This window comes from Electrona antarctica, assembly GCF_951216825.1.
Source record: "Electrona antarctica genome assembly, chromosome: 3".
Classification (NCBI taxonomy): domain Eukaryota; kingdom Metazoa; phylum Chordata; class Actinopteri; order Myctophiformes; family Myctophidae; genus Electrona; species Electrona antarctica.
The window spans coordinates 21,295,300-21,310,837 of NC_136808.1; the positions used below are offsets into that span (position 1 = coordinate 21,295,300).

The 15,538-nt window shown below is 42.8% G+C and overlaps 1 protein-coding gene across 1 annotated transcript in view; it reads right to left on the reverse strand.

The window, feature by feature from the left end:
* Positions 1–15,538, reverse strand: part of LOC306920449 (tetraspanin-4-like) — a gene marked incomplete at its 5' end in the record, with an annotated part of 200,202 nt that overhangs the window by 82,469 nt on the left and 102,195 nt on the right. Inside the window, one exon of the mRNA XM_079497206.1 lies at positions 8,305–8,496. Within this exon, the coding sequence (XP_079353332.1) occupies positions 8,305–8,496 (192 nt within the window). The remainder of the gene's footprint in view (positions 1–8,304; positions 8,497–15,538) is intronic.

A 15,538-nucleotide genomic window follows, 5' to 3' on the forward strand; every position in this document is an offset into this window, starting at 1 on the left:
TGGAATTTCCGTAACAACTCCCCCTTGAAATCTCATTTCCATTAATTTGTGCGGAAGAGTCTGGACCCTGCTAATGCATGGTTGGCTGTGGGAGTAGTGTTGACAGACAACCCTTTCAGCCAATCAGGGTAACAAAAATCGGCGTCATCTCCAGTCTCCAACCAGAGAACGACTCGAGGCCAAGCCATGTATTGCTTTTATGGCTTGGCCTCGTCGTACCACTGCTTCCAGCTATATTTGAGGGGCTATATGCCCAGCGTTGTGTGTTTGTCTGCACCCCATAGCGATGATCTGATTGGCTGAGCAATGTACGTATTAAAATAAAAAGATAAAAAGTGAGGACAGAAAATTGAGGACGCCATATTGTGATTGGCCGGAATGTGATGATGCATGATGATGAATGATGAGCGCCCTCACTTCACACAGGTGTGATTTTTTTTCCTTTACAACTAGTTTACATACATTATTTAGCTATATATTAGCTAAATAGTTGGTTGAGGATTGGTAAATGATTAACCATAACAACACAGATTTTATTAAGTACTTTCCTGAACCACAGTACTGCGCCAGTCAGATATAATGAGAGAAAGGTGGATAAAAACACACAAAAAGACAGCTGGCAATAGGCAAAAGTTCTCTTTCAAATGTGACAAGTCTTGTATTTTGCTATATTCAAGCCATGAGTATTGGTGATACGATCTGCTGTTATGCACATAATTCCCCATTGATTTAAGTAGCTGGGAATTGTGTTAGCTGTGGTTGAGTTGCTGGCTACTCGATAACTGATAGATCCCCGATGTTCTCTGTAGAGACCGGCAGTCTCTACAGCAGCAACAGCTAGGCTGGAGAAGTCACCTCTGAGTTCTCCTCCAGTGCTGGTGGTGAGCCTAGCGGGGCCGGTAGAGCTTCTGCTGGGTGCTGGCATGATTGCTGGTGTATGCGCTGCTGTGCCATGGTGGTAGCCTACGGGTTTATAGGCGTCCTCGCGTCAAAAATAAGTTTGCCCTGTTTTTTCTCGTGGTGCCATTTCTGTCTCTCTGCTGTCTCATAAATCAAATGAAGAATGAGGCCGGGGCATTGTGAGTGCGCCTGTGTGGTGTTTATATGCCATGATGACGTGAAAACCGGCTCTGTGAATGGGGATGCAGTCAGACACATTAAATGAATGTGTAGGAGGATGTTGAGTCTTTTGTGCCAATATCTCAAGTGTGACATTTTCACACTTGAGATATTGGCTCAAAAGACTCAACATCCTCCAGACACGCAGAAGCCTTGAATAGGCCTATAGAGGGTGATATAGCAAAGCAATACACACAAAAGTCGCTTGTTTGAGGGGAGGCACAGCGTAACTGCGAGAGGCTTTTGCCTGGCCGTGCCGTGTCTTCAGTGAATCCGCGCTTGTTTAGAACAGAACAGAATGTCTTGTATTGGCTTTTGTGGCATGGGGGGGCTGACTTAAACCATTAAGACCTGAGGTCCCGATTCTACAAATGTCTTCTAATTCCTAACAGTTTTCTGAAAATCTCCTGTTGCTGTCAGTGGTGCTTAAACTCTTTAATGTCAAGGACCCCCAACATTATATGTATTTTGCCACCAACTCCCTTCAAAAATAGCAGATCTACAAGCTCATAGAGCAGCACGAAGTGATGCGCCATGAGTTTATATTTTCTAGCCACGGTTCACATGCCGTCATGGCTTAACTTCTGCCTGTTTTACACAATCGCTATATTTACAGTGAAAACGTGTACATACTGTAATACTTTAGCTCAAATGTAAAATGACAGACGCTTTCCCGGACAGAGCGGGTTAAGCATGCAGTCACACATTCCCTGAGGCAACGGGAACTAATAGGACACAGTGTTAGGTGTGAATGGGCATCGATCCATTCACTGGACCCTCCTCACCGAGTGAAGTCTTGGCCACAAATCTGCTTCGCTGTTCACTTCTAGGATACACGGGTCATCAATATGTACACGGACAGATGTGTCCATGGCAAATTTTACATTTTGTATTTTACACATGGGCCGTGGCACTATAGGTCAGACTCCAGAGGGACGTGGCACTAGGTCAGACTCCAGAGGGGCGTGGCACTAGGTCAGACTCCAGAGGGGCGTGGCACTAGGTCAGACTCCAGAGGGACGTGGCACTAGGTCAGACTCCAGAGGGGCGTGGCACTAGGTCAGACTCCAGAGGGGCGTGGCACTAGGTCAGACTCCAGAGGGACGTGGCACTAGGTCAGACTCCAGAGGGACGTGGCACTAGGTCAGACTCCAGAGGGGCGTGGCACTAGGTCAGACTCCAGAGGGACGTGGCACTAGGTCAGACTCCAGAGGGACGTGGCACTAGGTCAGACTCCAGAGGGGCGTGGCACTAGGTCAGACTCCAGAGGGGCGTGGCACTAGGTCAGACTCCAGAGGGGCGTGGCACTAGGTTAGACTCCAGAGGGGCGTGGCACTAGGTCAGACTCCAGAGGGACGTGGCACTAGGTCAGACTCCAGAGGGGCGTGGCACTAGGTCAGACTCCAGAGGGGCGTGGCACTAGGTCAGACTCCAGAGGGGCGTGGCACTAGGTCAGACTCCAGAGGGACGTGGCACTAGGTCAGACTCCAGAGGGGCGTGGCACTAGGTCAGACTCCAGAGGGGCGTGGCACTAGGTCAGACTCCAGAGGGACGTGGCACTAGGTCAGACTCCAGAGGGGCGTGGCACTAGGTCAGACTCCAGAGGGGCGTGGCACTAGGTTAGACTCCAGAGGGGCGTGGCACTAGGTCAGACTCCAGAGGGGCGTGGCACTAGGTCAGACTCCAGAGGGGCGTGGCACTAGGTCAGACTCCAGAGGGGCATTTTGTTATGTATATAACAAAAACATGCAATGTGACAAAGCTCACTCAATGCTGTACCCCCTCCAACTGTAGGCCTATATACTTTCCCCATTTCTAAAAGATTTTATTATATTTTGACACTTGCTTTGGCAATGTAAACGTATGTTTTCTCATGCAAATAAAGATAACCAGGCAGACATGCGATCACATATATTTGTATAGACTAGGCCCGCTCCAGATTCGATTTTTATTTAGGCCTATTGTTCATTGTTGATGCACCTTGAGTGTTGTTGTTAACTTATGTGTATCATTGTTAAGGTGGTTGCACACTGGACGCGTTTTTTGGAAAACCGATGGAGAAACGGCGGTAAAAATCTGAAAATTGCACCCGGTGTGTAGGGACCTTTATATAGTACTGTCTGTATATATATCCTGTTTTTGCAGGGGAAACTACGGATGGAAAGTAGCTCATGTGTATATTGTTTTCATCGATGTGCACTGTCCCAACTAAATAAATAAAGTGGCTGAACAGCCATTTGCATAATAACATTGCGGCTCTACAGTTTCCTGAATAGTATGCCATTTGGCTTGTAGTTTTCTTTCAGTGAGCCAACAACACTCTACCGCAAGACAAACACCAGAAAACCGGCACTCCTGCCAGCATTGCCTTTACCCATAACATGGGATATGAAGCCGAAAAATACTATTTTCTCTGCGTTCTGTTCCCAGACAGCGTTTTTGGTGAAAACAAGCTATATTCATGCAACTGCCAATAAATAAAGAACAGAGCATCGCAGAAAAACACTTTTTCTCTCGATGAAAGTAGAGACTCTTCTTTCTATTGAGATATTTGGTGTGTACATCGTCATAGAACTACATATCCTATGGGACTTGAAGGATTAATACAAACGCTGGCAGTGTGTACAAACGCTGGCAGTGATTAATACAAACGCTGGCAGGATTAATACAAACGCTGGCAGTTATAGAGAAACTCTGGCGGTTAATGAGTTAAATAATCTTTAGTTTTGCATTATTCTACATCTCCTTGGATGATACCTCCGTCCTCTCCTCTCCTTCTTGCTCGGGATGGGTCTAAGGCGTGAGGAAATGACACGAGTGGAGGGTGGAAGTTTGAGTACTGGGATCTGGCTATTGGGATTAGCCAAATATGCCTGTCATGGATGAGCAGGACCCCACGGGAAATGTGTGGACATTCCTTTAGGTTCCATCCTATACACATCACATTGCTATAAATATTTCAGTCATGGGGTCCATTCTGCAAATGAAACTCTACCAGATCTGCTTTCTAGTGCTGCTGAAAACCTGTCGGATGCAATCACTGTGTTGCTTATCTCCTCTAGCCCCTGTAGGGCCAATAATATTGCTTCTCTCTGAATGGTTTGTGAGCATGACTGATTTGTCTACAGATGCGTAATCACACCTAATTCTAACTAGTTTAGACTCAGGCCAGGTGGGATTGCCATTATTACCCACTGAACTGAACACTAACTGCTCCCGATGAGCAGGTTGGTGGTGCCTTGCATGGTTTCCTCTGCCGTGTGTGAATGTGTGTGAAATACATCGTAAAGTGCTTTGGAGAAAAGCCCTATACTGTAAATGCAGTCCACTGAGTCCAGTCCATATATCTCTATACTGTAGTTGCATTGAGAAAGTGTGTCGTTTCTTTAAAGGCTGTGCCAGTGGAGGCAGTGGTGGAAGAAGTGTGAGTTAAAGTCCTGTATTCTGAAGTTGACTGAAGTATATGACATGAAAATATTCTTACAGTACCAAAGTGAAAGTCCAAAAAAACTTTTCCCACAAATACCTGATCGTATCGTGACCCGTTGTGAGCTTTCAATGCTGACGTATAAAATAGCACTTAGTTGGTTAATTTATGTTTTGTAATACTAAAACATAAATTGTAATACTAAATATACAAAGAGACTTGCAACTAAAGTATTACAATAATTGTAGTGGAGAGTACAATATATGCTTCAAAACGTTGTAAATGCACTTTCCACCACTGGTCAGGTTAAGTGGAGGTCCTTTAAAATAAGTATAATGATCAAGTGGTTGAGATCGTGCATAAATACATTTTCTGCTATTGCTTCTAATTGACTGTAATTGTTCTGTAAATTCGATCGTCTGAACAGGATTTAATACAATGTAATACATTTTTTGCACCACTTTAATTTGACAAACAGCTAAGTGAAAGTGTTGATCATTCTGTCTCTGTATCGAATACAATATGCACACTAATTACCTCGGAAGCCAGGAGGGAACAAAAGATTTTAAATCTCCTTCAAGCCTGGGTGATCTGTCAATCAAGTTTAACCACTTGAACCCCAGGCAGCATCCCTATTCAGATGCTGGGGCTCAGAAGAACATGTGGAGTGAGGTGTTTCTGACCCTGTGAACATGTGGAGTGAGGCGTTTCTGACCCTGTAGGTCCACTATTTTTGGTGTAGAGTGAACAAAGTCAGGCATGAGGCTGTTTTACCAAACTTAGGGGTTTTAAGCGGTGAATGGCTGCTTCACTCCGCACAGACAGTGTCGCTTACAGACTAGTTACAATTATTACTTGATTCACTAAATAATCGCAATTCATTTTGCATAATTACACAAACTGACAGGTGTTAACAGACAGACACACACACACACACACACACACACACACACACACACACACACACACACACACACACACACACACACACACACACACACACAGGGGGCAAATACAGAACCACCTGGCGAACACTAGCACCCAACAGCATGGTGCTATACAGTATGCTATATACACTCTATCAAACATGCACACATACTGTGCTCACGAGAAAACACACACACACACACACACACACACACACACACACACACACACACACACACACACACACACACACACACACACACACACACACACACACACACACACACACAGTGTGTGTGTGTGTGTGTGTGTGTGTGTGTGGAATATAAATGGATTTTAATCATCATACTGACTGACTGATGATTAATCTGGTGTGGTCACTGGAGGGAAGCAGTGTTGATCAGCTCTGGATTAACGTTCCCAAAAACAATTTAATCTCTCTTCCTGCAGCTGAGCTGTTTCGTCTGTCCGTCTATCCGTCTTTCAACTCCACAAAGAGTGAGTGAGTGTTTCCATCACATAGCTGGAGAAGCGTCAGTCACCCTCATGTTCTGCCTTAGCTTTAGATTAAGATTCTCATAGATGTATTTGATCTATTTTTACATTTTCATGTCTACGAGAGTCGAACATGTACCAATGCAAAATGTACGGTGCTTACCCTTTCGCCCCAAATGTTAAAGAGGCCTGCGGGGTGCTTGTGCAATGTACTGTATTAGTCCATAATATTTCTCGTCTGTGGCCGGTTCCCAATAACGGTAGTGAGGGTGAAAGCCGGAATTACGCTCAATGTAAACAGGAAGTATGGCATATGGCCAAAATGGCATTTGGTTGCAGCCTTGAATAGGCCTATAGGGGGTGATATAGCAAAGCAATACACACAAAAGTCGCTTGGTTGAGGGGAGGCCGTAACTGTGAGAGGCTTTTGCCGTGCCGTGCCTTCAGTGAATCCACGCTTGTTTAAAACAGAACAGAATGTCTTGTATTGGCTTTTGTGGCATGGGGGGGCTGACTTAACATCATGGGAGACTTCCAAGAGTATTTATTTTTACCTTTACTCGTGCTGTGCTCCCATTGATCACTAATTCCTCCCATTAATCTTGTGATTTCATGTGAAAAGCATGTGCATTTACAACCCTGCCTGGCGTGCCTCTGCGCTGGGCTCAAACCCACTCCGCTTAGTCTGTTGCTGAAAAGTGGAAATGGATGAAACCGTTCCCAAGACGAATTACACTTCTAAATCTCAGTCCACTTGATGCAAGAGTTTCCCAATTGGAACTGCAACACATTCATATTGTTCTAACTGCTAGCAGCGCACGCACGCACGCACGCACGCACGCGCGCACGCACGCACGCACGCACGCATGCACGCACACACGCACGCACGCACGCACGCATTGACATCAAAGGGGGCTTGAGCCTTGCCCTTTTACCCATCTGTAAAAAATGTCCTCTCCAGACCATAAATGCAGCATTTGCTATGGTGCCCTTTCCATGCCATACCCGAAGGTAGCATTCAGGACAATTGACTTTTTCCAAACTCTCCTGAACTCGAACGCAGCATTTTGAAATTTGTTTAGAAATCCATGTCGTACGCTGCATCTTCGGTAGCTAAATAATGCAGGGGCCCAAAAATATAAGCTCTCAACACGTTGAGGGCTTGTAGATCCAAGCTCTCAACGTTTTCAGCTTGTATTTTCGAATATACCACACACACACACACACACACACACACACACACACACACACACACACACACACACACACACACACACACACACACACACACACACACACACCTCTCGCATTGTTTGCACTTGATATTGACCTTTCACCACTCATCTGTACATTTTCCTGTAAATAAATGTATTGCGAGCTATGAAGTACAGTCTGTAGTGTAGGTTCATATGGGGTCATTGTGAATAGACTATGTGCCAACACAGCCAGGAAATCTCTCTCTTTTTCACAACTTAACTTGTGTATGCTCATGCAGCCAATACAAAGTTATACATCAGTGTAATGCAGGAATCAAATATGCGAAAACCTTCAGACGATATGCATTCAAGAACTGAATTCTAGGTTAAAATGTCAATGCCCAGCACCATGCTGTGTATCCGATTGGCAATTGGCAATTGGCCCGATTGGCAATTGGCCCGTGTTGACAGCATTGACAACACACAGATATGGGTTGGGAGGAATCAACAGCGGTGGAAAGTAACTAATTAAATTTACTCAAGTACTGTACCCCGTTTGGACGGCTGAGTCAAATTTGGCACATACCAGTTAATGGCCAAATATAGGCGATATAGAAAAGGAAGGCTGTCAATGCCTATTGGGTCAGTTTTGGCACATGCCAAGGTAGGACTGGAAGCACGTTGGCTTCATCACATGGTTTGGAGAGAAAAAAACAACAACAAATAATTCATTTGAAAAAGCAGGAAGTGGAGACGACAGCACATGGCTCTAGACGTACTGCCCAAATCTGAGATTAGTTGTGCTAAAATAAAAATACACACCAGCTAAGATGACTCAACTATAGAAATATTGAAGTAGATTATATTTGACCTCACTTTTGTCTGAGATATTTGGTTTGTGTTTGCACCATTTGTTTTACATCACCATTACATCACCTAATCAACATGAGTTAGACTTTAATATATTAGCGCCCCGCACTTCACACGGGTGTGATTTTTACTTTTACTTTTAAACATTTAAATACTTTTTTCCACCACTGGAAATCAACTGGCGACTGAATTGGGGAGAAAAGAAAGTGTGTTTATAGTAATTAATTTAGCCAGATGACCTATGACCCCTACAGGAGCCACTATACTCACAGTGAGAAGCAGCGGGCGACTCTCCTTGACGGCGCCGACGCAGCCCAGACAGCCGATCACCATGACAACGGTTCCCACGGCGATGAGCAGGTTGGCGGCGGAGAGCGAAGGCAGCGACGACGACAGCGTGGCGAAGTTCCCCTGGGTCACCGAGAGCCACACCCCCACGCCCAGCAGGCCACACCCTCCCAGCTAGAAGAGAGACAGAGAGGAAACACACCAACACATTAACCAAAACCCACACCCCCACAGCTGGAAGAGAGACAGAGAGGAAACACACCAACACAGGCTTCTGTGGTTCACCAACCTATAGCCCGCCTCCCACAATTCCACCATAGATAAGTTATGAGCTACTTTCTGTGAATAACTTCTGTGAATAACTCAACGGTCCTGCATACCACCTGTTTTGAAATTGCACATAATGCGGGAGGCAGCAGGATGCTGTGTCATTGAAAATGAGCGCTTCCTAACTCGAACAGTTAGAAAAATAATCACCTGCATGGAAATGTATTGACAAAAAGTAGCTTATAACATCTATGGTCTACGGTGGATTTATATGAAACAAAAACTTGTGCCAAGTTGAGTTCCACTTCTTTTAATACAATCAGATAGGACTTTACTGTTGGGATGAACGGGCTCTCAAGGGTTGGTATTGCAACTCTGATGCCAGATAGCACTGCAGTCCCTAACTTATTTTTCAAATCTTGAAAAAAAGCAGAAAAGTGTTCACATTGTCAGAGTGTGTTAATCTTAATGATCAATCAATCGATTGTGTTCTGGCTGGGATCAATGTTGTATACTTTAAGTTCCTATTTATCTGCATCACAACTTTCTTTTAACTGGTTTTAACCCTTAGACAGATTACTACTGGAAAACACGTGGAGTTTTGCATTAGTCTTTTCTGCCCTGTACGTGATTTTCCGTAGTTCTCTTTTTGTATTAATACCAATATATTAATTCGGTCCGCACCTCTGTATATAGTATTGAGCATAAATATCAACTACATTTCCCAGAATTCCCGTGTCACGTGACACACGTGTATGCTTTCCTATTGGAAACTGACGCCCAGCCCCCAGTGAACAGGGGGGTTGGTTGACTCCTCCGAGGTGGGCACTGGAGGAAGAGTTTTTCAGCCAGGTTTGCAGTCGCCGCAAAAAAAACAATCTGAAAAATGATCCATCCGTGTCCAGTGGCATTCTCCAGTCCCAGACCGTTGGCCGGGCTGCAACATCCACCCTCGCGGATTACACGTGTGCAATGTTTTTTCTTCTCCCCACCGGAGTTACCACCAAGGCTGATGCCTTCGCTAAAAGGTAATTTTATTGTATTCGAAAATGCCCTAATATGACATGTCTAGTAAGACGATCCCTATATTTGGCCCGAGCCGACCTAGTGCTGATATCAGATAGATGTGGTAGAACCATATATGGATAGATCTAACTGGTTTAGTCATCGTGACATGCATAGTCGGAGAATATATAACAAGGGTCGGTACTATAGGTGATCGACGTAGCTAACAAAAACATCTGATCAAATGAATGTATTGTACTGTGTCTTTGTGGGCCGAATCGTGGCATCGTGGCATACAAATAGATGTTTGTATAATTAGTATCACGATAAAATAATATGGCGACGTTAGAATGACACCACCAATGAGTGATCGCGTGTAATGTAGCTGCCCAGCGTATATCCAGCACCATCACGTCACCACATTCCACTGGCTGTTGGCTAGTAGTAGTTGCTAACAAACACTGCACAAATGGTACTGGCTATTGGCCGGGCCACAAGCCCGGGCAATAGCCAGTACCAATGTTGCTGGATGATTGCGACGCAATGGTGCTGGATATACCCTGGGCAGCTAGCTACATTACCACCGATCACTCATTGGTGTTTCATTCTAACGTTGCCATATTATTTTATCGTGATACTACTTATACAAGCATCTATTTGTATTTGTCATGCCACGACTCGGCCCACAAAGACACTGCACAATAAAATCATTGATCGCCAGCAGCCGGGTAAAACGCCATGTAATAGTAGCGTGCACTGACTACAGCTAAAATGTTTATTTCTTTTTATATATTTAGAACTGGCATCAGATGAGGAGGAGGAGGAGGAGGATGAAGAGTCAAGACTGCGATGGCGTTCTCCGACACTGAACCGGATTCATTCATTCATTCATTTCAGGGGGGGGCAGTTTTTGGGTGTTTTTTTTATTTAGCCTACTCACACATAACCTGACTCCGCCAGATGGGGCAGCAGAGAGTACACTGGGTTCCCCCCTCCTGCTCCCATCTGGGAACTCTCAGGCAGACTTGATGCCCGGCCACAAAACGGCCTGGCCAATCAGCAGCAGCTAGAAGCGAAGTTGCTCACAAAACGGCCTGGCCAATCAGCAGCAGCTAGTAGAAGCTAGAAGCTGCTGCTAGAAGTTGCTAGAAGCTGCTGCTGATTGGCCAGGCCGTTTTGTGGCCGGGCATCAAGTCTGCCTGAGAGTTCCCAGATGGGAGCAGGAGGGGGGAACACAATGTACACTCTGCTGCCCCATATGGCGGAGTCAGGTTAACTCACACACACACACCGTCAAGGACTGGGTTTGGGGACATTTGGGAGGAGTAGCTCTGATCCATAGCTCTAAATGCGCATTTAGAGCTATGGATCAGAGCTAGGGGAGGAGTAACTGTTTTGTATGTAGGCCTATTTATTTTCTGTAATATTTATCATTTTATTATGTTAGTAGTCGTAAAAAATAAAAGACACTTTTACAATGAGTTAGACCTTTCATGACTATTTTGTTCACTATTGTGAGGTTTATTGTATATGACTAAGCAAGTTTCAACTGTGATTTACTCTGTAACGGTAGATGGTAATAACTCAATTTCTTTTTTATAATACAGTATACATTCAAGTCTATATTTTGATACATATCATGGGCACCAAGTCATATCAAAACAATGTCCTTGGATGTGTTTTTTATCAAAACTGTGTTTCTTCATAACAGGTTTTTGAGATACATGCATGAATAGACAAGGTACTGGTAAGACTATGTAAACATGGTATACATCAAAATGTGCGTTAGAATGTCTAATTTTACCCCAAAAAAGAATTGAGTTTATATGATGTTCCAATTTCAGAGCTATGGGGACTTTTAGCTGGATAGGTCAGATTGATCATGACTGACCATGCTATTTATAGATGGCAAAATATCTACAGTGGTACATGTGAGAAACTTTTTATTTTATTTTAATTGAACTAGACAACTCACCCTTTAAAATGAGATATTGCATGGCTATGTATGCCCAGCAGAAAAAAAGTTATTTAGAAAATAAAACTTCAACCGGGCATAACTTTTTTTGGTTGTCCTAGAAACAGAAACAGTGTAAATGCAGGCTCTTTTAAATGGCTTCCAACACAAGAACTAAACATTTTATCAACTCAGTTCATTTTTTTCCTGGAAGCAGACAAGTCAAGCTTTCTCTGAAGGTCTTTCGTTGTCACACATTCACAACAGAGAATTTTCAATAAATCATTCAAAAACGCCATTCTGCCATAGAGAAGTCTACAAACTATATAGAAATCCTTGAAACTCTCAAAGAGTTAAAGAAAAACTAAATCTAATCTTAGTGTTTTGGCTGATTATTTGGGGTTCCTCACGGCCCACAAGGGCCCTCCAGTAGTGATCTATTTTGTGGACTATTTTCAAACAGTTGAAGTATAAAATAGAGCTTAAGTGGTAAAGATCCACACATCGGAGAGTATGTTCAGATGTATCTGGAACACATATGCATAATACAGCATACGCGCACGCACACACACACACACACACACACACACACACACACACACACACACACACACTCTTAACCCACTCACACAATCTGCACTTTGCCAGAACTCCCGAAAGGCAACCAGATTTACATGGCTAAACACATGATTATTGCTACTCTCCCAGTTCTCTCTCTCTCTCTCTCTCTAGATCTGTTTTAATGAGGCTTGTAGAGTTGGAAGTAGGGCACACAGACCATGAATAAAAACCACTCGGAGACAATTGCACGGGCTCCACTCACTTAGACAGGCCTGTGTTAACGATCTGCCATGACAGGAGTATTCACACAGTTTGGAAATGAAGAGAGTCCTCTCTCTCTCTCTCTCTCTCTCTCTCTCTCTCTCTCTCTCTCTCTCTCTCTCTCTCTGGTGAAAACTTCTCTAATGCACTGCTTCTCAAACTGTTTGGCTCAGTATATCGCCTCTCCTCTCTCTGACTTCTGAATCAAGTACCCCCTCTTATACCCGACTACAACATTTTGCTTGGAAAACGTCAAAGATAAAAACAATGGCAAGCAGAAGCATATTGTCACTGTCGCTGTGTCGAGTGGAAACCTCATACAGTGTGCCCAAAGATTGAAGAAACACATTCTAACTATTGAGACCTGAGGTCGATTCTACACATGAAGAAACACATTCTAACTATTGAGACCTGAGGTTGATTCTATACATGAAACAACACATTCTAACTATTGAGACCTGAGGTTGATTCTACACATGAAGAAACACATTCTAACTATTGAGACCTGAGGTTGATTCTACACATGAAGAAACACATTCTAACTATTGAGACCTGAGGTTGATTCTACACATGAAGAAACACATTCTAACTATTGAGACCTGAGGTTGATTCTACACATGAAGAAACACATTCTAACTATTGAGACCTGAGGTTGATTCTATACATGAAGAAACACATTCTAACTATTGAGACCTGAGGTTGATTCTACACATGAAGAAACACATTCTAACTATTGAGACCTGAGGTTGATTCTACACATGAAGAAACACATTCTAACTATTGAGACCTGAGGTTGATTCTATACATGAAGAAACACATTCTAACTATTGAGACCTGAGGTTGATTCTACACATGAAGAAACACATTCTAACTATTGAGACCTGAGGTTGATTCTACACATGAAGAAACACATTCTAACTATTGAGACCTGAGGTTGATTCTATACATGAAGAAACACATTCTAACTATTGAGACCTGAGGTTGATTCTACACATGAAGAAACACATTCTAACTATTGAGACCTGAGGTTGATTCTACACATGAAGAAACACATTATAACTATTGAGACCTGAGGTTGATTCTATACATGAAGAAACACATTCTAACTATTGAGACCTGAGGTTGATTCTACACATGAAGAAACACATTCTAACTATTGAGACCTGAGGTTGATTCTACACATGAAGAAACACATTCTAACACAGAGTGGAATAGTATGAGAGTGACGACACTAGCGTTGACTCCCATTGTAACAATGGAATGCGGAAGTGCTCATTCTATCTCAATGGGATAGTTCCAGGGATGGTTCCAATGTTTGGAACTATAGCCCATAGGCACCTGCTTTGAGGCAAGATCAAAGCGTGTCGCCACTCTCTTACTATTCCACTTCCACTTGGTTCTAACTATTGAGACCTGAGGTTGATTTGATTTGATCTTTATTTATCTTGAACATAAAAAGTACAAATAACAGTACATCATCAACACAATAACAAATCACAACTATTCTTTGTTCAAGAAGGGACAGAGAGAAGCAATTTATGCTTGATTCTATACATGAATGCTTGATTCTATACATGAAACAACACATTCAAACAACTATTCAGACCTGAGCTCGATTCTATACATGCCATCTAAAATCAATAGTTCTCACACCCTCAAGATTTTTTGTTAAATGCAAACAAAATAGCAGATGTACAAGCTTGCAGGGCTGTGAGCTTGTATACTCCCTCCCTATTCCAAAGCCCCCCCCAGGTACATTATATATTTAAACTATTTTCAGCAATGGTACAATTCTTTTTTTCAGTGGGTAGATCTTGTTGAGCTCGTCATTTTGAAAGTAGATCTCACGTCATAAATGTGTGGGCACCCCTGTTGTATAGGCTATATCTACTGTTTTTGAAAAAAAATGACACATGGCTTTCGCAGTTTTAATGGACTAAACACATTTTGAACTTGTAGATCTGCTACTTTTTTTTTATGCTTCTGAATTTTAATCGTGAATAGTAACAGTTTGGTACATACAAGGTTTCCACCCAACAGAGACAATGTGAAACAAATGCTTTGTTTTGTAGAGACCAGTTCACACCTAATTGTATTTGGCTAAAATAATAGCAATTCCTGCAGAAACTGCATGGGCTCGGTGAAAACACCCGCAATGTATATGATGTACAGTACAAAATGTCTTAAAGCAGAAGTAAAAAACAAAAAAATACATCATCGATGTCAGTAATAAGAGCGATATGTTTGTTTGACTTTGCACTGTAATAATGTGACGCATTTGTACGTGACTTGACTTTGTTATGGTCCGAAGGTAGAGTTTGACAGGTGATGCAGTTGGCCCTACTGTACAAGGCATTTTAATATTTTCAAACATGGCCCGGTTTTGACACCCCATAGATGGATCACCTTAATGCACACAGTATAACAAATGAGTGAATAAAACAAAGATCACTCTATGTGCATATCCAGACAGCTTCCGTATTGAAAACACCTTAGAGATAAATTACTTCCTAAAACGCTGAGTAATGCCCACTTGTAGTAAAAAGATCAATCGTGCTATTCGTCCATTGAACAAATATGCAAATAGTCGCCACAGCAGTCCAATTTAAAACACACGTCACATGCATACTGTAGAAACTGTTTGATCAGGATTAATCAATTTAGAGAGTGTACACAATACCAAATGGACCCTTACTGGTCGATTTGGTTCCTCAATTTAGAGAGTGTACACATGGAACCAAACGAACCCTTACTGGTCCATTTGGTTCCATTATAACATATGAGTTAAATGAACACAGGAGTTTACTGAGTAATATCCTTACATACAGCGATTGACTTATAGCGACATCATAATTAATACGAAGGAACCATAAATATTTAATAAACATCACATTAAACCTCATTAATGACAAGCTAATGGCATTTATAGAAACAGACTTCTTCTAAGAGCGTAAAATGGATTTTCATAATAAGATGCAGACACATGGTAATAAATGCAGCCGTTTCTACCAAATAATTCACTTTAATTGACCCATTGGATTGTAAAGGAGGACATTTATATGAATTCAAATGTTCCTCTATTTCTTGATGTACAAGTACAACCCCTGGACATGACACCAGTACAGTATGTCATGCGGTCTTACCCCTTATCCAATCCTTGATCCTCAG